At 36.7% G+C, this 27740-nt stretch overlaps 1 protein-coding gene across 1 annotated transcript; it reads left to right on the forward strand.

Moving 5' to 3' along the window:
* Positions 1–4528: 4528 nt before the first annotated feature.
* On the forward strand, positions 4529–18918 carry LOC127868427 (ubiquitin-conjugating enzyme E2-17 kDa-like). Its single transcript, XM_052410211.1, has 6 exons — positions 4529–4686; positions 11749–11812; positions 12187–12218; positions 14275–14352; positions 16128–16233; positions 17227–18918. The coding sequence occupies exons 1-6, from the start codon at positions 4663–4665 to the stop codon at positions 17364–17366; spliced, it is 444 nt and encodes a 147-aa protein (XP_052266171.1). The 5' UTR covers positions 4529–4662; the 3' UTR covers positions 17367–18918.
* Positions 18919–27740: the final 8822 nt, after the last annotated feature.

The raw sequence follows: 27740 nt of genomic DNA on the forward strand, positions 1-27740 counted from the left end.
TATTTCTCAGCAACTAATGACCGGAATTCAATGAAACTTTATGGGAAGCTTCACTACCAAGAGAAGATGTGCATATTATCAGCGGGTTGTGGTCTGATGATTTTTACAGAGTTATGGCACTTTGAAATCTTCTATAAAAAAATTCTTGTCCCCCCAACTACTATGCCCTCAAGACGTTTCCTTTTATCTGAATATATAGTGCAATATTGTGAAGAAAAAAACTTTGGGGAGCATCACCCGTCTCCGACGGTTTCTTGTTGGAATCAAAATCGACACAATCAGCAGTCATTCACCGAGACCGATTATTAAGCTGTAAATGCTAGTCTGTGGATAGTGAGCTGATCGTCTCGAATGAATTGTATAGTCTGCTGGCCTAAGCATTTGAAGCTCACCTGTAGGAGGTTATTGCATGAGCGTGTCCTTCAAGCGAACATGTGAAATGCATTGAAAAGGCCATTTCTTTAAGGATATACATCGCATATGAATTTCTTTAAAGAATGTCGTGTTCAACAATGCCGTCCATATAGCTATGCGTCGACAAATATGCTCAGAATACCGTTATTTGGAGTGCCTGTGTGCTTGATCAACGGGATTCTCAGGGCTTTTTACACGGGCTAGACACAATGTTTACACACAGGGGAGAACTTTATTCAAATATGAAGTTATTGAAATACAGTTGAAAAAATCATATGGGCATAAATGACAGTTGTTCTTGCAATTTGTGCCAATATATTAAGATTTTAGAAAAAAGACTTGAACACGTCTTAAATCGGTGCCAAAACTTCAAGCTGCGTGCAGCATTACCGTGTTCATGAATGCTGTAAACATTGAATATTGGGCCATGAACACGGGCTTTTAAAACAAAGTTATAAATTCACATAGCCATAAGCACTGTCGTATGCACAAGTTGAATTTAATTAGAATTTTATTTGAATAAGTTACAAAGCACCACCTACCGATGTGTTTACATCTATTAACGTTTAATTGTGAACCAAGCGCAGTCACGTGATCCTGCACCCTGAGTATTTACGAAATGGCGTAGCTTTTACAACCAGTATAATTATTACCACAAATAAATACATCTACATAATTTCGCCGGTAATAAAATCCATGTGAATAGCAGCTCTGTAGCACCCTAGTCGGTTATTATGACTATTGGTTTAGCATTCAGTTGAATAATGGTCGTAATCGTATTCATTTGGTTCTTGTAACTTTTATGTCCGCTCATATGACTGCTGCATCTGTTAATAGAAGTCAACATTGCGTGCATCGAGAATTCTGGTGACATTCCTGGGAGAAATCAAAAGAGCGCTCGAAATTCTGCCGCACCGTGCGGCATCGAACTACAAGGATATATATGTACAATAAAGTATTAAATTGAACATAACGTAATCTCAAACAATATTTTGTTTGATGCCAATACAATTTGGTGATTAGAATATGAACATTTTATTCTTGAAACAATGCCTAACATACTTACCGGGGTACTCAAAGTTATAAATGAGCGTATATTTTGACAAAGTTTACCTGATATTCGAGAACCCCATGTACAGGTTATTTATCATTTATTAACGCACTAAAATAAAAATGATAATGAACCATTATTGTGTTGCCAGTCCACTGTTCATAGAGTGTTAGACGGGGTGCAGGATCACGTGACTTTGTGGGAACCGGTAAGCGGTGCTTTTTTCGAATAACTTAAAACAATTTTTCTTAAGAATTTCAACTTACGCTGCTTATGGCAATGTGAAATACACCAGAATTTCTTTATTTATTAAGCATGTGTTCTTCTTCAAAAATGATATGTGTACTGCATTCATTTATACGGTTATGCTTCACGCAACGTGAAATTTCGTCACCGATTTCAGTCTTATTCAAGGATGCATTCATATATCGGCACAAACTGCAAGAAATTTTGTATTTTATTCACTACAGATTTTTGCAAATGAATTTCAATAACTTGAGATATTTGCAAATATAAAGTTGTTAACATTCTGTCCAGCCCGTGTGTAATCCCCTGAAACCCCCGTTGATTCCGCACGCTGTATACGCTTCAAGCGTTTTGAAACATCAATTTCATTTCCGAGATTAATTATATTCGTTTTAACGGCATTTGAATATATTCATGCATTAGTGTATGCTGTCACGTCAACGTCAATATTCGCGAATAATAAAAATAAACTACAAGATCAAATATATAGTTGTGTGTACGTATTTTTAAATCGAATTGGCTGTACACGTGGTACGGGCGACGAAAGTCGAACCAACTGCGCAATACACTGCTGTCATACAATGCTATCAACACGCGTAAAACACCTTAAGGAAATACATATGTATGGTGCGAAATAATGATTCACCTGTCACGACTTTATATCCGCGATTCAGCCAATTTACATAACTACATAACAAAATGAGTGACGGTTTAGAGTCATTTGTTCGCTAGTTCAACAATTCAAATCTGCATAAGCATTTTTGCGTGCCAAAACGACAAAACACATATAGAGTGAAAAACTATTGAGAACATAAATTGGTGAAAATGGATATCATTTATTGTCGTATAATGTTGACCAACACATTTTTAAAAAGGTTTCTATAATAAACATTGTTTGCGAGAATACTATGACTACCCCTCAGCATGCATTACAATTGTAACATAAACGAACCGCTTTGAACAAGATAGGCGATTCTTCGGTAACATGATTTTTTGAAGAACATCGACAGAAAAACACTCACGCACAGATATACCGGTATTGATGTTTACAAATCCCAGTTGTGGAATTTCTAGTATGATTGTTGCTTTTCGGGTATAATTGTAAATGGTTAAACGACATATATCCTACTTGAAAAAAAGGTCCATTCTCATAAAGTTCATTCCACACGTTGATTGCTATATACACAACAACGCACGTAACAGCGTTTTTAAATTTTTGCCGACAGAACTGAACCGATTCGCTCTCTTATTCATATTCAGCAATCGCTCTCATATTCTGAAAACATGTTCAAACAATGGATGTTTCCACACATTCAAATAGCACTGATACATACGCGTCATATGGAAATTGGTCTTATGGCATATGCACTTGCGCAGTCTGGTCAGGGGCTATGCTTTCCGCCATAAAAAAACACGCAAGGTTTTGTGGTATCCCCAGAGTAGCTTATTCAATGTATTCTGACAAAATAGCGCGGATGCGCAGGCTGGGTTGGAGCTTCGCTGGTAGCATATTGCATAAGACCCATTTTCGCATGACGCGGATGTTCAAAAGTCTCATTGCGTCTTGTAAATGGAACATCGAACCGCGATACTCTGCAATAGAAAATTGAATTCGCATGGTGTTATTTATACCAAACTGCCAAATGTCGGTAGCCTATTCTTGCTTGAATACGCCATACATGTGTGGCTAGATAATTAAACGAGTTCCCTTCTATCGTGGACAATATACTGTTTCAGTAAATTTGTCTCACAATATAAGACAAATGGCAATAACCGACAGGTTTTGATTGATTTCTTTCCGTAAAATTCGTGTTATTTGATATCTTGAAAGCAATACTATGCTAATATCAACGTACTGCTCTAATCAATAATACATTCCGTCTTCCCCTGACGATTTACTGATCCAGCTCTGACCCGGAAAGTCTTGGGGATGGAATTTGCCGGTAATCAGCAATTGTAACTGGGCAAAAATGTTTGTCCCCATCTCCCTAAACAAAACCGTGTAACATCCTATACTTCAAAGACGCGGTGATGTTGCCAATGTTCTGAGTGATTATGCTCAAATCAACCAATGGAATAAATGCAGTGTATTCATTCGGGTCTGCTGGCGCTATGTAAAATGTCATTTTTAGGTGAAAATCTGGGTCAAACAGATACACCCCTCCAAAAAAACAACAACAAACAAACAAAACACAACACTATCGAATAAATGAATACATTTAGTGCTTTTTATTATTTCAGCGATGTGTATATCGAGCTTATTAGTTCATAAGTGCTGTTTCTTAAATGTTAACGTAAATGTGCTATGTTGTACACAATTGCACTGGTCAACCTTTCGGAACAAACTTACAAGTTCGTATTTGAAACAAGCCATGTGTCCAAAGGCGATTATCAGAAACTATACACTCCATTGATTGAATCCAGTATAATACTGCTTATAATAAAGTATTCAGTTACTATATATTTTACGTGTATTATACAAATTTTCTGTTCGATATTTAATGCATATGCGAGAAAAAGTAGATAAACTATATCATAACATAACTTCTATATGTCTTTATATAAAGATTGTATGTTAGTCTACGGCAATTTACGAAACAACATATAATATAAAATGTTATATTTATCACATATAGTCATTAGTATATAGAAGTCAATATACATTTATAGCAAAAGTTATTTTCCTTTTTACAGCAAACTCCTGAAATTCGTGTTTGGTAAATGCATCTAAACCACATTACACGTTATGGTTGTGCTAAGGTACATTTTTTATTCGGACCGGCGAATGCTATGTAGCCAATCAAGGTGTGTCTTGGGTGGAAGAGAATCAGTCGTGTGTAATCTTCTATGCGCATGCGCAGTATTTACACTATTCCGGTTCGGGGAAGACCAAATCAAAAGGAAAAGAAGACAAATATTATATTCTGTCATATAAAATACACACATTATCAATGGCACTGAAGAGAATAAATAAAGTGGGTGTATTTGTTTGGTTTATTAACATTATTCTGACCAGCGATTCTATCATTGTACTGTACTTGTACAATTTGTTTATTTTTTTGTCCGCCATTTTACGAGGTAATCTTCTAGAATTGTGAATGGCAACACATATTTCAATGAATTTGAAGGGTTTTATGAGATTGCTGTGCTATTTTACATGTCTTACAATATTGATGCGGAGATTCAAATGTCTTTTGTTTAAGAAAACAACTTTTCTTCAAAAAATATTTTAATTACATAGAAATCATTTTTTCTTGTTTTACTTGACAATTTATTTGTAGTTAAAATTATACATCTATATGGCCTGCCATGTGGTTTTCCTCCCAGTTTATAAATCCATGATGATTAAATTTCTTTTCTGTTCGCTTGACTTGCTTTAATGCTGTCTGGTTTGCTCAGTGGTTGGAACATATCATTTTACTTCAATTAATTTAATCTATAACATGCAGCAAAGATAGTAATACTAATATGTTAGTGGGTATGATCACACCAACAAATAAATAACTTATATTCACTGATTGGGCTTGTTATGCAGTGCTTTCCACAGGTTTTTTGTCGGGCGCCCCGGGGGTGATAGGGGTGTTCGGGAGGGGTGTCCCCTCCCGACGTTGATTTTTTTAAAAATTTAACATGCCCATTCACGTTCTGTGGTGCGTTATAACTCAAAGAAAAACAGTGTTAAAAGCATCATTTGGTGCGCTCTGACTCTTCAAGAAAATCCCCCAGTCATTAAAAAAAATATATAATTTTTTATATTGTTTAATTGTTTTAAAACTTTCCCGCACAGAGAGTAAAATCCCCACTCGAATGATTCCCCAATACATCCGTTTCAACCTGACTATTACTGTATACCACGGAGCGTATATTGAGTCAAGAGTCCGAGCTGTAGAGTTACTACTTTTCAAGCTTCTATTTATTACCCGATAATCCCGTTTATTTTGTTTTTATAAATCACTTTCTGGTAAATATTTACGATAAAAACTCTCAATTATTTCTTTAACACAAACCTTGCCATTTTTCTATAGTATCAAATAAATTTTAAGTGACTATTTATAGATTTGATGAAAACTTGCCTCTGAACATGCGTCAATCCCCTGACGTGTTGTGTGCTTGTTAAAATGCTCAATAAACGCATTTCTATGCAAATGACGCGACATTGTACATGCTGCATAATTTTGCGCTCTTTTAAATAGAGAAAAAGATTCGACACAAAATAAATTTGCACTGCTTATTTGAAGCAAGAATATTTTAACGTTGCGGTAACATTTACATTCGGAAGTGTGTTTCGGATTAAATACGCGTTAACATCGACTTACGGGAATGGGTTTCGGATTACAAATTCAATTATTCCCATTTGAGATATCAAGAAATATTTACAGTTGCGTCATGAATTCGACGATAATTTGTTTAAACACTACGAGTCGAATAAATGTTTTGATGGAATTATGCATGAAATTCACGTTGTCCACGAGGATTACGGCCGGTTGCCATCATCAGTCTTCTAAGTATCGATTATCGGACGAAACATTTACAAGTGCGCGTAATTAATTCAACGAAAATTTGTTAAAGCGCATTACGTGTCGAATAAATGTCAGAAAAACGAGGTGAATCAGTTCTATAAATGAACATGATGAAATATACATGTACTGGAATTAAATTGTTATTGCATAATTGTAATCGGGAGTTATTTGCACAACTTACTCGCTATAAGTAATTAATTGTTTACCACTTGCAATTAATTTCTCGTATTAATTATGAGTCATAGGTAACACTTGTTTACAGTAAAAAGGTGTGATGATGCTCGAAACCATCTTTAATGTACTGTACTGTACTAGTTAACGGTTTTATATTACGTAAATAGTACAACTTCTTGCTAATCAAGCTGCAATAAACTCTTACTTCGTGCCCGAAGTCAATCAAAAATAATGGTCGATAGTTAACCCCGCCCTCATAAGCATTCGCGTAACCAATTGGACGATGAACATCACAGTTTGACGACTGGAAAGTTACCTGATACATCCTTGTCAGCATTTAAATGACTGTGTAATGTGGCTAGAATAATTGATACGCGCATCATGCTATCAGTGGATTATCCATTACCCCATGTGGTGTTTATGGCGATAACTTGTGAAAGTAGTTACAGAGTGCTCTTTTTCAAACAGGGAATATTGATACACTGATAGAGAAACCTTGATTTTTTTACAATCTCCACTTTCTTTTACTGAAAAGTACACAGATCGGAAAATTTCAAGCGCCCCAGGGACTCTTGATTTCGAAATTCAAGCGCCCCGGCGAGGGATCGTTAAATTGCTTGTGGAAAGCCCTGTTGTGTTAATGACACACTTTTAGATGATGGCTGCTCAATTAAATAATTTGAGCAACCATTAATCTCATCAGTGTCATCTTACACACAACAATTCCAATCAGTGGTTCCAGGGTGTTTTTTTTACTAAGAAAGTGACGCCGATATTCGGCGTCTTCCCCTACCAGAATTATTCCCCTCAAAATACAATTTCCCCACCAAAAATATCATTTTTCACCAAAATATAATATTTTCTCTCAAAGAAATGTTTATTTTTCCTTTGGGCATTCGACAATTATCCAATTTGCACCATGTGCAACGATCTCGCTCTCTCCCTCCAGACGAACACAAAAAATCTGGGAATCCCAGTTATTCTAAATATAGCTCTTAAATTACGTCATGTAAACTGGGTAACTAATCGTAATAATCATGTCTTGCGCGAGAAGGATGTTTCGTCAATTAATTACCGGAAACCAGTCGAATTTTCATCCAGGCTATGTGCAAGCCAAGATATAAACGTGAAAACAAAAAAATGTCTCACAATAGACGTTCTTACACAAACAAAATAAAACATGCGGACTCGGAAGATACTGAACGCATCGAGGCATTTTTTAAGAAAGAATCATCGAAAACCGTTATAACCCAGCATGATTCTGAGGTAATCAACATCGAACATTGTGAAAGTGAAAGTAGACAATCGGCAGCTGTCGCTCCTTTCCCTTCCAATACTGTAGCAGATCAAGATCGTCAACCCATTCATCATGAAATTGAAATCACAAAATTGACATCGTCCCCCGGCCCCAGTACAGAAATATAGTTGAAAACATTTCCCATTATTAGATCTACACCTGCATCTTTATTAAGGACTTTGACTTTAATACGTGTTAAATGTGTTTAAGAACAAAAAGGACAGAGACAAGCCTCTTTTGATGAGTTATAGACATTGAAATGAACAGTTTTTATTTTTTCCCCTAATATGTCTCTTTCGCACTCTTTTTTCCCCTTTCACCCAGCGTCCAGCGTCTTCCCCTTTCTCTAAAAAAAACCCCTGGGTTCATAAGTTATCTATTGGAAGGTGTGATCACACCTAACTAATCTAATCAATATCTTGGGGGGTGTAATGACTACACCTTGGAGATGTAATGTCTAGGCTTAGAGGGTGTAATGACTAGGGGTGTAACGTCTGGGGGGTGTAATGACTGGATAGGTTTAGTATACGCTTAATTAGTCATGCATTAAAAAAACGTGTCGCTATCAGTCAATCGTTTCAGGGGTTTTGTGGCAATTTGTTGGCTTTGTTAGACCTACCACACTTATGATTCCTATGGTTTATGTGCGATAAAATTGTGACCAGATAATTGCCACGGTGTAATTCTCGAGGAAATTGTGCATTTGATGCATTATATTTTAAAAACATTTATTTCGGCATGTAAAGCATTTAACAAATTATAATGGAATTGATTACACACAACTGTAAATGATTTTATGAAATCTCAAATAGGTATTATACAATTTGTAATAAAAAACACTACTTAATTTAAATGCTAACACAACATTAGCAATTTGTAGCTTGAAATAAACACTGCTCATGTGTTTTGTGTTGATCCTTTGTATTGATATCAAGCGCATGAAAGTTACCGGTATGAGCACATGAATGTCATGTCATTCGCATGGGAAGTGTTGGTGTATTGCTTTTTAGCTCACCTGATTGCTCAGGTGAGCTTTTGTTACCGGTCTTTGTCCATCGTATGTCCGTCCGTCCGTTAACATTTGCTCCTAAACACTGTAGAGGCCACATTTCTTGTCCCATCTTCATGAAACTTGGTCAGAAGCTTTGTCCCAATGAAACCTCGGCCGAGTTCGAAACTGGGTTGTGCCGGGTCAAAAACTAGGTCACTAGGTCAAAAAAGAAAACCTTGTAAACACTGTAGAAGTCACATTTCATGCCCAATTTTCATGTAACTTTGTCAAAATGTTTGTCTTAATGATATCTTGGTTGAGTTCAAAAGTGGTTCCGATCCGTTGAAAAACATTGCCGCCAGTGGGCGGGGCAGTTTTCCTTATTTGGCTATAGAGAAACCTTGTAAACACTCTAGAAGTCACAATTTTTGCCCAATCATCATGAAAGTTGGTCAAAACATTGGTTCAATTGATGTCTCGGATGAGTTCGAAAATGGTCGAGATCAGTGAAAAAATATGGCTGCCAGTGGGTGGGGCATTTTTCTCTATATGTATATAGTGGCAGTTTTCCCTATTTGGCTATAGATAAACCTTGTAAACACTCTAGAAGTCACAATTTTTGCCCAATCATCATGAAAATTGGTCAAAACATTGGTTTGATTGATATCTTGGACAAGTTTGAAAATGGTCGGGATCGGTGAAAAAACATGGCCGCCAGTGGGCGGGGCACTTTTCTCTATATGTATATAGTAAAAACATGTGAGCACAGTACAAGTCACATTTTTGGCCCAATTTTCATGAAATTTGCTCAGAACATTTGTTTCCTTGATACGAGAGTTGAGTTCAAAAATGGTTCCGGTCAGTTGAATAACATGGCTGCTGGGAGGGGGGGCAGTTTTCTCATTATGCCTTCCCCCCCCCCCTTTCGAAGAAGAGGGGGTATATTGTTTTGCTCATGTCGGTATATCTGTCCACCAGATGGTTTCCGGATGATAACTCAAGAGCGCTTATGCCAAGGATCATGAAACTTCATAGGTACATTGATCATGACTCGCAGATGACCCCTATTGATTTTCAGGTCACTAGGTCAAAGGTCAAGGTCACGATGACCCGAAATAGTAAAATGGTTTCCGGATGATAACTCAAGAACGCTTATGCCTAGGATCATGAAACTTCATAGATACATTGATCATGACTCGCAGATGACCCCTATTGATTTTCAGGTTACTAGGTCAAAGGTCAAGGTCACGGTGACCCAAAGCAGTAAAATGGTTTCCGGATGATAACTCAAGAACGCTTATGCCTAGGATTATGAAACTTCATAGATACATTGATCATGACTCAAAGATGACCCTTATTGATTTTCAGGTCACTAGGTCAAAGGTCAAGGTCATGATGACCAGCAATAGTAAAATGGTTTCCGGATGATAACTCAAGAACACTTAGGCCTAGGATCATGAAACTTCATAGGTACATTGATCATGACTCGCAGATGACCTCTATTGATTTTTAGGTCTCTAGGTCAAAGGTCAAGGTCATGGTGACCCGAAATAGTAAAATGGTTTCCAGATGATAACTCAAGAACGCTTAGGCCTAGGATCATGAAACTTCATAGGTACATTGATCATGACTCGAAGATGACCCCTATTGATTTTCAGGTCACTAGGTCAAAGGTCACGGTGACCTGAAATAGTAAAATGGTTTCTGGATGATAACTCAAGAACGCTTATGCCTAGGTTCATAAAACTTCTTAGGTACAATGATCATGACTCGCAGATGACCCCTATTGATCTTCAGGTCACTAGGTCAAAGGTCAAGGTCACGGTGACCTGAAATAGTAAAACGGTTTCTGGATGATAACTCAAGAACGCTTATGCCTAGGTTCATGAAACTTCATAGTTATATTGATCATGACTCGCAGATGACCCCTATTGATTATCAGGTCACTAGGTCAAAGGTCAAGGTTACAGTGCCAAAAAACGTATTCGTACAATGGCTGTCAAGGTCACGGTGACTCAACTTAGAAAAATGGTTTCCGGATGATAACTCAAGAATGCTTACGCCTAGGATCATGAAACTTCATAGGTACATTGATCATGACTTGCAGATGAAATAATGATGAAACTTGACCAGGATGTTTGTCTGGAAAATATTTAGGTCAATTTTGACATTTGGTAAAGATTGAATGAACCGACTAGGGCCATCTTGGCCCTCTTGTTGTATAAAAACATAGTAGCTCAAAGAACATGGAGATGTTAAAAGTTTGTGGTTCATTTTAACAAAACTTTGTCACGGATGTTTTAGAATTGACATTACACAAGTCATTAATTAAACAGTTACTGTACTGTATGATGATTACCCAGTTAACAGCAAATCTGGGCACAACTGGATTTAGTGTTGAGTGTTGTGTAAACATGCTTAGCAGGTCAATTGATCCATGGTGTAGACTGCTGTGGTTTGACCAAAAAAATGTTATATCATTTAATATCTGGAATGGCACTTAACAGAAAAAACGTTCACCGCGCATTTTTGCCAAATGATAATTTAATCTTAGAATTTGCACAAAATTCGCCATCGCATTTGGAGAATGACGGCTTCTAAACCTAGGTAAAGCAGGTTCAATCCATTAACCCCAATATGTGAGTTCAGTTGGTGGTTCTTCCCACAGTGTAAGACTAAATTAATCAACTGTAAGTTAAATACTGAGTATGTGGAAATTACAGGTTTTATTCAAAACTCTAAACCTGCTTTTGTGAGTATAGTAAGTTAATTTATTAGGTAACAATGCTGAGGCACAACTCTGGGTCCTCACATTATGGGGCCTTATGTCAAGTTATGTGTGGAGGGTCCTCATGTTTAGTACACATAATCTCAACTGACTTATCAATAGTTATTTCCACTATTTACCCTGCATACATGTAGGACAAAGGTGTATTGATCATCACTGAATGACTGTGAACACAGCAGTGTGTCAGTACACATACACCAGCTTTGTTGAGTGAGTATTGTGTTTATAAGGATGCTAATAATTTTACAACCTGGTATCTGTTTTCAGGAACTGCAGGACCTTGGCAGAGATCCACCAGCTCAATGTTCAGCAGGTCCAGTTGGTGATGATTGTAAGTTATGCTTGAACAGAAATTTAATTATGTAGGTTAGCTGTGCAAGACGTAGTTGTCTGTAAATAAAAAAAATGATACAAACCCAATGGTATTAGTCTTAGAATATAAGTATTAGTAAGTCTGAATGAGTGGTGTATACCGGTAAGTGTAATGTGATTTCTAAAGGTGCTGCTCCTCATTACTAGTGCAGAGTTGTGTGCTGGTGCTTATTTCAATCACCATTGAATCATGGGCTTAAAACAAACATACGTTATCACATGTACTGAAAACATAAACAAAGGAAACAACAGTGAAAAACATATTTAGTTAACATTGACAGTGTCTTAACTATACCTCATGACACTGTTAACTTGTCTTGTTTTTTGTTTCAGTATTTCACTGGCAAGCAACCATCATGGGCCCAGTAAGTGTTTAATAGTTGGCATATGAGATTTTAATGTCGGCATTTAATTTGTTCAATTTAAACCAAGAATGAATTTGAGCAAGGAATGTGCACTTAAATATATTAACTATCTTAAAGTTATGTTATTACTAAAATCTTGTTTCTTTCAATGAAATTTAAAAAGCCAACATTTTACGACGATACCCACACATTTACATGTACTTGTAATTGTTGTGTACCAAAACTTGTATCTTAATGTCATATGATCATATCTGCACAGATAAGTGGAGATTTCCCAGTAGTCTACATTTCTTTTGTACATGAATGAGTATTTACTGACTGTGCAGGAGAATTGTATAAAACTCCCAGATTCATTTATTTTCTGGTACTATTGCTTCTATACTTTTATTCTAGTGTTGTATTGATGAACGTTTAATGGCTTTATACATTTTTTATTCAGATTGTGCATACTCACTTTACAGATACTCAAAATAATAAACATGATATTTGAGGATTGTAGTTAACACATATAATTGAAACATCCTTCTACTTGAAGTTTTAGTCTTGACTTGCCCTTTTTAACCTGCGCTGGTAATAACAATTGAGTAGAATGAATTGCCAAGAAATGAAACCATTGTTATTAATGATCTACTTCCTGTTTATTTTTTGCTTTCTATGCTGGAGTTTTAAGAATCTTGATAATATACGCCTCTTAAGCTGTACCATTGTGTATGTATATGTAAGTTTTTTTTATACCCCCATTACTGGTAATGGGGGCTATATGGGAGTCACTTTGTCGGCCTGTCCCGAAATTTCATCTGATCTTCACCAAACTTGGTCACAAGTTGTATCTAGAATTATAGATGATGTCTAGGTCAAGTTTGAATATGGGTCATGCCAGGTCAAAAACAAGGTCACGGGGTCACTTAGTGTGTTTTAAACCGAAAGTTTGTCTGGACCATAACTATGTCATTTATCGTTAGATTTTAAAATGACGTGGTACATTTATTCACCATCATGGGACGGTGTGTTGTGTGAAAAAAGTACGTTGATATCTCCAATGTCAAGGTCACACTTTGAGTTTAAAGGTCAAATGCTTGTCCGGGCCATAACATCGTCATTTATGGGGAGATTTTAAAATCATTCGGAAAATTTGTTCACCATCATTGGACGGTGTGTCACAAGAAAGAATTACGTCGATATTTCCACGGTCAAGGTCACACAAAATTGTCATAAATTAGCTTGTCTGGGCCATAACTATGTTGTTCATTGTGAAATTTAAAAATCATTTGGCACATGTGTTCACCATCATTGGACGGTGTGTCGCATGAAAGAATTACGGCTATATCTCCAAAGACATCGTCAAACTTTGAGTTCAAAGGTCAAAAATGGCCTTAAATGAGCTTGTCTGGGCCATAACTATGTTGTTCATTGTGAGATTTTAAAATCATTTGGCACATTTGTTCACCATCAATAGACGGTGTGTCACGCCGCTCACGCGAAAGAATTACATCGATATCTCCAAGGTCAAGGTCACACTTTGAGTTCAAAGGTCGAAAATGGCCATAAATGAGCTTGTCCGGGCCATAACTATGTCGTTTATTTTGAGATTTTTTAATCGTTTGGCCCATTTGTTCACCATCATTGGACGGTGTGTCGCGCGAAAGAATTACGTCGATATCTCCAAGTGCAAGGTCACACTTTTAGTTCAAAGGTCAAAAATGGCAATAAATGATCTTGTCTTGACCATAACTATGTCATTCATTGTGAGATTTTAAAATGACTCTGTACATGAATTTTGTTCACAGTCATTGCACGGCGTGTCATGTGGAAGAATTCAAGAGTTAAAGGTCAAAATGGCTATAAATGATAATGGCATAATAATTCTTAAAAATTGCCATAAATTAGATTCTCTTGTTTTGTGAAGGCAGCATGCAAAATAGTCTGTGTCAATGCGGCACGTGGAGGTATACGTCACGTCTGTGACAAAGCTCTAGTTATTAAAAATCCTTGTATTAGTGTCTATGTTTATTTAACTACTTAAATGAATTATAATTCCTTGTTTTGTTATTTTCAGCCTGAAAGTCCCTACCAGGGTGGAGTGTTCTTCCTGACTATACATTTCCCTACTGACTACCCATTTAAACCACCAAAGGTACAGTTGTCCACTTAATTGTGTTTGAACGAGATGCCTTTGTAACTTAATGCTTTGACAAAATACATTCTTAACAATTTCAGTATTCTAAAACTGAAAATAATTTGTCATGGAAAAACCTTAGTCCTACTAGAAATTAATAGATGGAACATTTTAGATCAAGCATGTCAGATTTTAACATCTTTCATTTACCATATGTCATCAAGTTCTTTGACAACATTGTCATATTTCATTGTCTACCGCAAATGTGTATGAAGTTTTATTGATAATTGCCTGCTTTTATTATCCAGTAAATTTACTTTTGGAAACTTTTGATAGCTGATAACAAATGCCTATACCTTATAGTGTTTTTCCCAGGAGGGAAAAGGGGCATGGCGCATTACTTTAAAAAAGGGCATTTTAACACGCAGTTTAGGTAAAAAGGGCAAAAACATTACGTGACTAAGTGGTTTAGAGAGAAACATATACACATAAACATATAAACAAGCACATTTAATGGTAATTGGTGTATTTAACTTTCTTTAATTAATATAAATACATTTACCTTGCTATGTCTCCATTAAAGTAGCATGCTGTTGCAGTAAACTGTACAGAATGACAAACATAATAAAGCAATATATGCATATGAATCTGATTATACACAGATCCACTGACACAAATGAAACCATGTTTGTCTTATCCCATTTTCTAACGATAATCTTGTCAGAAGTTTTTCCAGTAAAATGAGGCTAACAATATGCAAACACTCGTTTCCGTGACATACATCAAATTAACAGATTACTGATAAATATATTGTTTTTGTGTTTAAAGATTAATGCATCGTTCTTTAGCATGTGCATTTCATTTATCCCTTCTAAATGTGTGATCTCCAGCGTAAAATTGCCATTTTTGCCGAGAGTCACAATTTATTAGCTGTATCGTCCGCCATCTTGTTGAAATGAAAACCGACAGGTGCACATAGCAACGTAAACTCGTATGATATGTCCGCCTATTAATAAGATAAGAAAACGTTACAGTAATTCTGTCAATAATTAATTATCTAAATTTAAGATAAATGTTTTAATGATATTGTATTATGCATGAAAAGCACATTTTCCACGAGGAAAATCTTGGTTTCAATAGAAGTCTCCGAAGTAACTATCCATGATTTTATTGTGGACTAGTATGCATACATTACCATGCCACTGAAATTATCGATTAATATTGACACGGGGTTATTCACGCATGACTAATTCATAACTGAGCGAATCTTTGCGGCCTTGGGGCCATACTCTGACACTTGTCGTCAAGGTAGTTTGGACAAAGGGCTATTATGCCTATTAATATGTTATCAATAAGGGCGCGAAAAACAGCGGGTGCTTATGTCATGAAAGGGCAAGGCGGCTGCCTTTGAAAGGGGCAGCGTGGCGAAACAAAACAAGGGCATGGCGATTCGCCACGCTAAAACGGCCTGGGAAAAACACTGCCTTATCACTGACGCTGAAAATGTGAAGTAGTCGCTGTATTTTGGTATATGTGATTTTTCTAAAATAATGAAAACGTCAATAAAATAATTTATGAATAAATACATGTAATTGTCGTGTTTAAATATTGTATTCCGGCCTTTCTGCATTACATTGTGTATGTATTGTATGTGTGCATGATTTTTTGAATTCACCTTTAATAAGTTTTGGAAAACGTGCAATGCAAATGTTCAGAGCCGTGATACTATATAATGGCTAGATATTCGAGTTTTATTATTACAAGTCTGAGTCTCTGACTTTTGTGTGTTTCAGGTTGCCTTTACCACTAGAATATATCACCCAAATATAAACAGCAATGGTAGTATTTGTTTAGACATCTTGAGGTCACAGTGGTCCCCAGCCCTGACAATATCAAAAGGTGGGTTTGGGTAGCAAAGATTTGCTGAGTTTAGGGTCATACAAATATGGCACATTGTTTTGCGATTATGAAAAATGTTAACCGCTTGCCAATTTAGAAATGTTTTCTATATTTAAATTAGTGGCATTATTTTGTTATGAAATGATTTATTGAAACAGAAAAGACATACATTAATAAGCAAATGAAAAAGACTTGATATAGCTCTGATTAATGCTCATTTGGACATGTTTATGTTTTCAAAATGTGTATTATATGTGTGGTTAAAGGTATATCTTGCTATTATTTTCTATTTGCTCCAAACACAATTAATGGCAACTCAATTTTACAAGTAGTGTATGATGTGTTTTTGATTCAAGTTAAATACCATATAGAATCTTTTTATGTTATAATGCCCCCCTTCGAAGAAGAGGGGGTATATTGTTTTGCAGGATGTCTGTCGGTAGACCAGTGGGTTTCCGATCAATAACTCGTTTACAAATTGACCGATTAGCTTGATACTTCACATATGTATTGGCCTTTGACAGTAGATGACCTCTTTTGAAATTGGGGTCACTAGTTAAAAGTCCTATTTGGGGGGCATATGTCTCCGACCGCGGAACTCTTGTTTATTCTTGATACAGTAAATTTACTTTCTGTCCTTAAAATACTGAAATACTTTCATTTAAAAAATGTAAATTGCTCATAATATATCTTGGATATTATTGATGTTATCTCACATTGCCATGAATGCCCTTGAGTGGTATATTCATAGTACTACTATGTATATATAAGATGTGTATGCTTTAAGTACTGTGTATCTAAGATACTGTTTCCTAAATCAGCATATACAATTGAAAGCAGTAGATTGCTTGCTATATGTATATGCTCAGAAAATGTCTTCTTACCGGTAATTGCAGTGAAATGACTTGAAGTATGTTTGAAAATTGCGAAAACTCTTACACTCAAACATATTCTTGGCTATGTCCCATCAATGTGCATTATTGCAAATTCCAGTGTTGCTGTCAATCTGCTCACTTCTCACGGACCCGAACCCAGATGACCCACTGGTGCCAGACATAGCACGTATCTTCAAAACAGATCGAACAAAATACAACAACACGGCGAAAGAGTGGACAAAGAAATATGCGCAATAGACGGCATATTAATTTGCACTAAAAAGTGTCTATAATGTGATACTGTGGCCAATGTTTGGGGGTTAATTACATTTGAAGTACATTGCAACATCACATTATGTTTCATGTGATTGCGTAATTGTAGACAACATGATCGTTGATTAATTAGGTAAGGTGCAATCGCTTTTTAGTAAGTGCTGATCTTGTTTTGTATTGAATTTTAAACTTTCATTTCTGTTAATGAACATGGTGTATTATTTAAAAAAAATATATACATGTATTGATTAAAAAAATACACATCTCATTAAAATATTTCTTAAGTTTTATACAAGAGTCAATTGCCTGCTGATTTTTTTTTAAATTGAAGTAAACAGGAAATGAAATGCTTTTGTTTTGATGTGTATGTAGGAATAATAAGATTGTGAAGAGAATTTCAGTAAATTTACAGGGATACATGAACAAAAACTGTATGCTTGTTGATTCTTATTTAGTTGAGATTATTATTCTCATTGAATAACTTTGTATTTCATTATTGGGCAGTTGAGACTATGTACATTCATGCACCGATATGCAAGTCTGACATGAACGTTATTTGACTGATTTATGTGTACTGCAATTCTTTTTCAAATGTTTATGTAAATGTAGTTCTTTTTAATTGTATGTTTTGTATTGAATCAGTATGTACAACTATTTTTAAGTTAACTTTTTAAGAATAATTAGAATCTTTCCCAGCTATTCTATTTGATAAGAATCACAATGTTCTTAAGGCTCAAACATTTCTTAAGTGTAAGAATGGTGAAACAAGTTTTTATTTGTTTTTGTAGAGAAATTAAATGCTTTTGCCAGCCAAATGCCATGGTTTTGCTTAAAGAAATAGCGGCCCTAATAATCATTATAATAATTGATCGTCGTGACAGTTTGTCCCCATGTTACTTAATTTATTGCTCAATATCATAAAGGGGCCGTTAATCCGATAATAACTCCCATAAGACTTGACAATAGCAGTAAAAACACTGTTTGTAACACTTACACGCTTCAATGATTTCAATACTCTGCACTGTAGGTCGCTTACATTGTCGTAAATCAATATTTACAACTGACAGACGCTGGCTGCTAATGCTCGGTCGCGTGCTTTCGATTCATGGTATACATTTTTGGATAGGATTAAACCAATTTTTTTTTAATTCGCCACTTTAAAAAAAAAAATTGGAGCCACTTTTAAAAATTTAGCGCCATTTGGCGCCGGGGATCGACAGCGAAACCCCTGAAAGTTCATTTTGTTCTGTTTCGTTATTGGCTAATGTCACTGTTTGCTGTTATCCCATGTGAATGATGTTTGGACATAGTTTACGTCGTTAAAGTGCTTCAATTAGCATGTGTGCTGGACTTGAAATAACTGTGGTCTATGGCTGCTACCACTGACTACTTGCATTAATGAACACATTTCTGTTAATTTTTGTGTCATTTTGAATTGTTTATACCTGTACACAAATATTTTAGTGCTTAATTAATATGTGGACTAATAACTTACAGAATGTTCCTAGTGTCGTTTATTAAATGCTCATCCTTCTCACTGCCTGTTTTCTTCTTGATATTCTCCATACTTAAGCATAATGGAAATAGCCTGTTAAACGTGTTATCAATAATTTTCACACCCTGTTCTGGAAACAGACTTTCTTTTTAACTTAAGTGTGATTCACTAGCCATACAATAACTGTTTGTTTTGGTGCACATTTATTACAAAGCGTTTCATTCCCATTTTGCACTATTTTCAATTAGAATGTGTTTGGCAAACTTGCTTTGAAGGAAGCTTTTCACATTTTGGTAAATTGAAAAATTAAAAAAAAATGTTTCAGATTCTCAAATTGTCGTTGTAGTTATTATATTTGTGCGGAAACAGTAATACTGAACATTGATCATGCTCTAAAATATCCATTATACACATATTTTGACCATTTAAAAACCTGAAAATTATAAAGCTTGCAATGCTAAACGATTGAATAATTGAGAGTTCTGTTAAAAAAGTAACAAATGCACCGTTCATTGTATAAACACAGATGGTCGAGTGATTTGATTGTTAGACTTTTACTCCAGGGGTCAGTGGTTCGAGCCCAAGTGAGGGTTCTTTTTTGTTTCTTTAATTCTTGTTTTTTACTGGAACTTTTTAGATTCAATGTTTACATTTATCAATATAAAGCGCTTAATGACAAACTTCAATACATGTGAAAATCTGTGAAAAGGTCCCTTTAAAAGAACAGTCCAGAAAGGAAACTGAGGCCTCCCATAAAGAACTGTTGAGAAGATGCAGCAGTTAATGTTTAATGTTTTCAAGTTCTTTACAAAGAGTGCCTTTAATCAACATAATCAAAGTTTACTATGAAGCACTTACAATTTGAATTAGTGAAGATGATATGGAAACACTCAAAAGACAGCTTTATCTCCCACTGACATGCGCTTTTTCCCTTAAAGTTACGACCTTGGAGTCAACGCAATTGTTTACTGAACATTTTGATTGATTTTCAACTTTTTATGAAATTCCTTCAATGTGTACAGTACAGGAGATCTGAAGAATATATATATACAAAAGTAAAAAAACTATTGACCTTCAAGTGTTACCCTTACCTCGAGTTGACAAAGGTGGTAACATTGTAAACAAGTTTAATTAACACTCCCGAAAGGGTATACAAGATCTTGAGGAGACACCACAATTGAGTCTCAAACTTTTTAGCTCACCTGATTGCTCAGGTGAGCTTTTGTGACCGGTCTTTGTCCGTCGTATGTCCGCCCGTCCGTCCGCCCGTAAACATCTGCTCTTTAACACTAGAGGCCACATTTCTTGTCCTATCTTCATGAAACTTGGTCAGAAGCTTTGTCCCAATGAAATCTCGGCCGAGTTCCAAACTGGGTTAAGCCGGGTCAAAAACTAGGTCACTAGGTCAAAAAAGAAAAACCTTGTAAACACTGTAGAAGTCACATTTCATGCCCAATCTTCATGTAACTTTGTCAGAATGTTTGTCTAAATGATATCTTGGTTGATTTTAAAAGTAGTTCCGATCCGTTGAAAAACATGGCCGCCAGTGGGCAGGGCAGTTTTCCTTATTTGGCTATAGAGAAACCTTGTAAACACTCTAGAAGTCACAATTTTTGCCCAATCATCATGAAAGTTGGTCAAAACATTGGTTCAATTGTTGTCTCGGACGAGACTGAAAATGGTCGGGATTGGTGAGAAAACATGGCCGCCAGTGGGAAGGGCATTTTTCTCTATATGTATATAGTGAAAACATGTGAACACAGTAGAAGTCACATTTTTGGCCCCATTTTCATGAAATTTGCTCAGAACATTTGTTTCCTTGATACGAGAGTTGAGTTCAAAAATGATTCTGGTCAGTTGAATAACACGGCTGCTGGAAGGGGGGCAGTTTTCTCATTATGCCCCCCCCCCCCCCTTTCGAAGAAGAGGGGGTATATTGTTTTGCTCATGTCGGTCCGTATGTCCACCAGATGGTTTCAGGATGATAACTAAAGAGCGCTTATGCCAAGGATCATGAAACTTCATAGGTACATTGATCATGACTCGCAGATGACTCCTATTGATTTTTAGGTCACTAGGTCAAAGGTCAAGGTCACGATGACCTGAAATTGTAAAATGGTTTCCGGATGATAACTCAAGAACACTTATGCCTAGGGTCATTACACTTAATAGATACATTGATCATGACTCGCAGATGACCCCTATTGATTTTCAGGTCACAAGGTCAAAGGTCAAGGTGACCCAAAGCAGTAAAATGGTTTCCGGATGATAACTCAAGAACGCTTATGCCTAGGATCATGAAACTTCATAGCTACATTGATCATGACTCGCAGATAACCCCTATTGATTTTCAGGTCACTAGGTCAAAGGTCAAAGTTACGATGACCCGAAATAGTAAAGTGGTTTCCGGATGATAATTCAAGAACGCTTAGGCCTAGGATCATGAAACTTCATAGGTACATTGATCATAACTTGTAGATGACCCCTATTGATTTTCAGGTCACTAGGCATAAGGTCAAGGTCACGATGACCCAAATTAGTAAAATGGTTTCCGGATGATAACTCAAGAACGCTTAGGCTTAGGATCATGAAACTTCATAGGTACATTGATCATGACTCGTAGATGACTCCTATTGATTTTCAGGTCACTAGGTCAAAGGTCAAGGTCACAGTGACCTGAAATATTTAAATGGTTTCTGGATGATAACTCAAGAACGCTTATGCCTAGGATCATGAAACTTCATAGGTACATTGATCATGACTCGAAGATGACCCTTATTGATTTTCAGGTCACTAGGTCAAGGTCACGGTGACCCGAAATAGTAAAATGGTTTCTGGATGTTAACTCAAGAATGCTTATGCCTAGGTTCATGAAACTTCATAGGTATATTGATCATGACTGGCAGATGACCCCTATTGATTATCAGGTCACTAGGTCAAGGTCACAGTGCCAAACAATGTTTTCACACAATGGCTGTCAAGGTCACGGTAACTGAACTTGGAAAAATGGTTTCTGGATGATAACTCAAGAATGTTTACGCCTAGGATCATGAAACTTCATAGGTATATTGATCATGACTCGCAGATGAAATAATGATAAAACTTGACCAGGATGTTTGTCTGGACAATATCTAGGTCAAGTTTGACATTTGGTAAAGATTGAATGAACCGACTCCTCTCAAGTGAGCGAACTAGGGCCATCTTGTTACCTTTAAAGTATGTTCTTGAATGTGCACAACTGACCCAGGTCTCGATAACAAAAATATTTTGGCAAATTTTCATGAAAATACTTCAACGGATGTACAGTCAATCTTGTTTTAAGAGACCACAAAAAGGAGTAACCAAAAGTGGTCTCTTAATAAAATGGTCCTTAAATAAAAAAGACCATTCTGGAAAAAAAGTTAAATCATCCTTAGTATTGATCAAATTCAAAGACAGATTTTGTGACACAACTATCGTGTTCAACGTTTAAATTATATGAAATAATCCAGATATTGGTGAATTTAAATATATCATTACCTCACACTTTTACAACTTTTAATAATCAAACAAAACACTGTTGCCTTTTTTGACAATAAATATGTTTTAAGAATTTCATAAACACAAACGTTCGCCTTTTTAGCTTCATGACATGGTGAGCTTATGTGACCGTGTAATGTCCGGGGTCCGTATGTGCGTGTGTGCGTGCGTGTGTCCGTCAACAATATGTTTGTGTAGACAGTAGAGGTCACAGTTTTCATCCAATCTATATGAAATTTGGTCAGAATGTTTATATTGATGAAATCTGGGTTGGGATTGTATTTGGGGTCAAAAACTAGGTCACTAGGTCAAATAATAGAAAAACCTTGTGTAGACAATAGAGGTCGCAGTTTTCATCCAATCTTTATGAAATTTGGTCAGAATGTTTATTTTGATGAAATCTGGGTTGCGATTGTATTTGGTTCATCTGAGGTCTAAAACTAGGTCACTAGGTCAAAAACTAGGTCAAATAATAGGAAAACCTTGTGTAGACAGTAGAGGTCACAGTTTTCATCCAATCTTTATGAAATTTGGTCAGAGTGTTTATCTTGATGAAATCTGGGTAGGGATTGTATTTGGATCATATGGGGTCAAAAACTAGGTCACTAGGTCAAAAAATAGTAAAACCTTGTGTAGACAATAGAGGTCGCAGTTTTCATCCAATCTTTATGAAATTTGGTCAGAATGTTTATCTTGATGAAATCTGGCTTGGGATTGTATTTGGGTCATCTGAGGTCTAAAATTAGGTCACAAGGTCAAACAAGGGCTGTTTGTAAAACATGCATGTCCCCCATATGGGCTGTCCGTTGTAGTGGCAGCCATTGTGTGATTACGATTTTTGTCACTGTGACCTTGACCTTTGACCTAGTGACCTGAAAATCAATAGGGGTCATCTGCGAGTCACGATCAATGTACCTATGAAGTGTCATGATCCTAGGCAAAAGCATTCTTGAGTTATCATCCGAAAATCATTTTACTATTTCGGGTCACCGTGACCTTGACCTTTGACCTTGTGACCTCAAAATCAATAGGGGTCATCTGCAAGTCATGATCAATCTACCTATGAAGTTTCATGATCCTAGGCGTATACGTTCTTGAGTTATCATCCGAAAACCATTTTACTATTTCGGGTCACCGTGACCTTTGACCTCAAAATCAATAGGGGTCATCTGCCAGTCATGATCAATCTACCCATGAAGTTTCATGATCCTAGGCGTATGCGTTCTTGAGTTATCATCTGGAAACCATTTTACTATTTCGGGTCACCTTGACCTTTGACCTAGTGACCTCAAAATCAATAGGGGTCATCTGCAAGTCATGATCAATCTACCTATGAAGTTTCATGATCCTAGGCGTATGCGTTCTTGAGTTATCATTCAAAAACCATTTTACTATTTCTGGTCACCGTGACCTTGACCTTTGACCTAGTGACCTCAAAATCAATAGGGGTCATCTGCGAGTCATGATTAATGTACCTATGAAGTTTCATGATCCTAGGCCCAAGCGTTCTTGAGTTATCGTCTGACAACCACCTGGTGGACGGACCGACAGACCGACCGACATGAGCAAAGCAATATACCCCCTCTTCTTCGAAGGGGGGCATAATAATAGAAAAACCGTCAACAATTTGTTTGTGTCCACGGTAGAGGTCACAGTTTTCATCCAATCTTTATGAAATTTGGTCAGAATGTTTATCTTGATGAAATCTGGGTTGGGATTGTATTTGTGTCATCTGGGGTCAAAAACTAGGTCACTAGGTAAAAAACTATGTCACTAGGTTAAAAACTAGGTCAAATAATAGAAAAACCTTGTATAGACAAGAGGTCACAGTTTTCATCCAATCTTTATGAAATTTGGTCAGAATGTTAATCTTGATGAAATCTGGGTTGGGATTGTATTTGGGTCATCTGGGGTCACAAACTAGGTAACTAGGTCAAATAATAGAAAAACCTTGTGTAGACAATAGAGGTCACAGTTTTCATCCAATCTTTATCAAATTTGATCAGAATGTTTATCTTGATGAAATCTGGGTTGGGATTGTATTTGGGTCACTTGGGGTCAAAAACTAGGTAACTAGGTCAAATAATAGAAAAACCTTGTGTAGACAATAGAGGTCACAGTTTTCATCAAATCTTTATGAAATTTGGTCAGAATGTTTATCTTGATGAAATCTGGGTTGGGATTGTATTTGGTTAGTCAGGTGAGCGATTCAGGGCCATCATGGCCCTTTTGTTTTGTAAATGTACGGGAAGTTTGTATATCGGAACTACTTGGCCTTTCGAGGAAAGCCGAGACAAATGTATTAATTGTTTATAAAGCTTATGCAGAATAGTTAGGATTGAAAATAATTGAGATAGAACATGCGTGAATCACGTGTTCAATATCAACACATTGGTTATAGCTCTTAAGCGTTAACTCCACCTTCATTCTCAGTAAAAGACTCAAAAAGTGGAGCAATAAACATGCTATTACGCCGTGGGTTTAGCATATTGAGTAAGACAAAGGAAGCCAATTTTATCGACAAGAAAGGCTTTTTGACAGGAAGCAGCTTTCCTTTGATAATGTCAAACTGACAATATATCTACATTTGTCCCTTAACTATCAACAGATTTTCAAATTTTATCACCAATTTGTCGCTAAATCGAATATTTGGTCATCAAAATACTCGAAAATCAGAGGTCGCTGGTTGCATAAGACAAAGGTCGCTTAATCCAATTGGTTGCATCTACAAGATTGACTGCATATCATTAGCAGACTTACACGCCTGCATGTGACCTTAAAATATGACCTTGACCCTAGATCAGTGTGACTGACTCATACTCTTTGCATAGTCTCAATTAAGTTAACATGGTGTCATAACAAAAGCACCGCCTTGCGGGTGCAGACCGCTCATCTATTTTCTTTTAAAAGGTGAAGGGACTCTCATTTTCAATCACAAAGGAGGGGGGGTGGAGTGAAGAGGGGTGTATAGTGTGGGGGCGTGGACATTTATTACATTATCTTCCAAAATTGCGAAAAAAAATGCAAATGGGGGGGGGGGATTCTTGGGTGCGATGGTTGGACGGTATTTCAAACATAATATAATAAAAATAAATATTTGTGTTGTTTAACCGTTTCAAAAAAAATTAAAAAAAATAGGGGGGGGGTGTGGTGGGGGGGGGGGGGGGGGGTATAGTGTGAGGGTGTGGTGGTCATTTGTGAGATGATCTTAAAAAAAAAAAAAATAATAAAAAAAATAGAGGGATTCAGGGGGGGGGGGGGGGGGGTATAGTATAGTGTGAGGGTGTGGTGGTCATTTGTGAGTTGATCTTAAAAAAAAAAAAATAGGGGGGGGAATTCGGGGGGGGGGGGGGGGGGGAAGGGGGGGTATTCTTGGGTACGATGGTTGGACGGTATTTCAAACATAAAATAATAAAAATAAATATTTGTGTTTTTTAACCTTTTCAAAAAAAAAAACAATTTGGGGGGTGGGGGGGGGGGGGGTATATAGTATAGCGTGAGGATGTGGTGGTCATTTGAGAGATGAAAAGAAAAAAAAATTTAGGGGGGGGGGGGGGGGAGGACACGGGGGATGGTTTGGGTGGAGTCTATTGTGGTATGTCGGGTAAGAGTAGTTTTGTCAAAGTATCAAGCAAATCTAATCATAAATAAAGAAGTTATGGCATTTTTAGCAAAATTTAATAATTTGACCTTGAGAGTCAAGGTCATTCAAAGGTCAAGGTAAAATTCAACTTGCCAGGTACAGTAACCTCATGATAGAATGAAAGTATATGAAGTTTGAAAGCAATAGCCTTGATACTTTACAAGTAAAGTGGATCGAAACACAAAATTTAACCATATATTCAAAGTCAAAAAAGGGCCATAATTCCGTAAAAATGACAACCAGAGTTATGCAACTTGTCCTTTTACTGTACCCTTATGATAGTTTGCGAGTGTTCCAAGTATGAAAGCAATATTTATGATAGTTAAGGGGTAAAGTGGACCAAAACACAAAACTTAACAAAATTTTCAATTTTCTAAGTATAAAGGGCCCATAATTCCGTCCAAATGCCAGTTAGAGTTACAAAACTTTGCCTGCACAGTCCCCTTATGATAGTTAATAAGTGTTGCAAGTATGAAAGCAATAGCTTTGATACTGTAGGAATAAAGTGGACCTAAACACAAAACTTAACCAAATTTTCAATTTTCTAAGTATAAAAAGGGCTCATAATTCTGTCAAAATGCACGCCAGAGTTATCTAACTTTGCCTGCCCAGTCCCCTCATGATAGTTAGTAAGTGTTGCAAGTATGAAAGCAATAGCTTTGATACTTAAGGAATAAAATGGACCTAAACACAAAACTTAACCAAAATTTTCAATTTTCTAAGTATAAAAAGGGCACATAATTCTGTCAAAATGCACGCCAGAGTTATCTAACTTTGCCTGCCCAGTCCCCTCATGATAGTAAGTAAGTGTACCAAGTTTGAATGCAATAGCATTGATACTTTCTGAGAAAAGTGGACCTAAACGCAAAACTTAACCGGACGCCAACGCCGACGCCAAGGTGATGACAATAGCTCATTTTTTTTTTCAAAAAATAGATGAGCTAAAAATCCTTCAAGTGGTTTAGGAATAAGGGGTGGACAGAACAATGGAGGATCAAACATTTGACCTTGAAGTATGACCATGACCCTGGGTAAGCATGACAGATTGTCCTGACTATATCGTCTCGGTGAACTAAACATTTCAGAAAATCCTTGAAAGGGTATAAGAGGAAAGGAGCGGACAGAACAATTGAGGCTCAAACCACTGACTGAAGAACAGCCTTGAGCTGGCATAACTAATTAAAGCCTTACACAATTAGTTTTTATGGCCGAACCAAAGTTTCATAAAAATCCTTTAAAAGGGTATACAGGGGTGTGTTTTTTCCACGGATCATATTTTTCCTGGGGCAGTGTCTTAAATTTGTGAAAATTCATTAAACAATGGCTGTTTATAAAACACCCATGCCCCCCTAATGGGCTGTCAGTTGTAGTGGCTTCAGGCCACTGTGATCTTGAACTTTGACCAAGAGTCCTGAAAATCGATAGGGGTCAACTGTTGGTCATGACCAATGTCCCCATGAACTTTCCTGATCCTAACCCTAAGCATTTGTGAGTTATCATCTAGAAACCATTATACAGTTTCAAGCCACTGTGACCTTTACCTTTGACCTAGAATACTGAAAATCAATAGGGGTCATCTGTCAGTCATGACCAAAGTCTCCATGAACTTTCCTGATCCTAGGCTTAAGCGTTTTTGAGTTATCATCTGGAAACCATTTTACTGCTTCAAGTCACTGTGACCTTGACCTTTGACCTAGTGACC

Source organism: Dreissena polymorpha, chromosome 2 (assembly GCF_020536995.1).
Source record: "Dreissena polymorpha isolate Duluth1 chromosome 2, UMN_Dpol_1.0, whole genome shotgun sequence".
Lineage (NCBI taxonomy): Eukaryota > Metazoa > Mollusca > Bivalvia > Myida > Dreissenidae > Dreissena > Dreissena polymorpha.

Bases quoted from the DNA above. Each gene is read 5' to 3' on its own strand.
- LOC127868427 (XM_052410211.1), top strand. From the start codon at position 4,663: ATGGCACTGAAGAGAATAAATAAA. The intron at 11,813-12,186 runs GTAAGTTATGCT...TTTTTGTTTCAG, and splicing joins AGGTCCAGTTGGTGATGATT to TATTTCACTGGCAAGCAACC. The intron at 12,219-14,274 runs GTAAGTGTTTAA...TGTTATTTTCAG, and splicing joins AAGCAACCATCATGGGCCCA to CCTGAAAGTCCCTACCAGGG.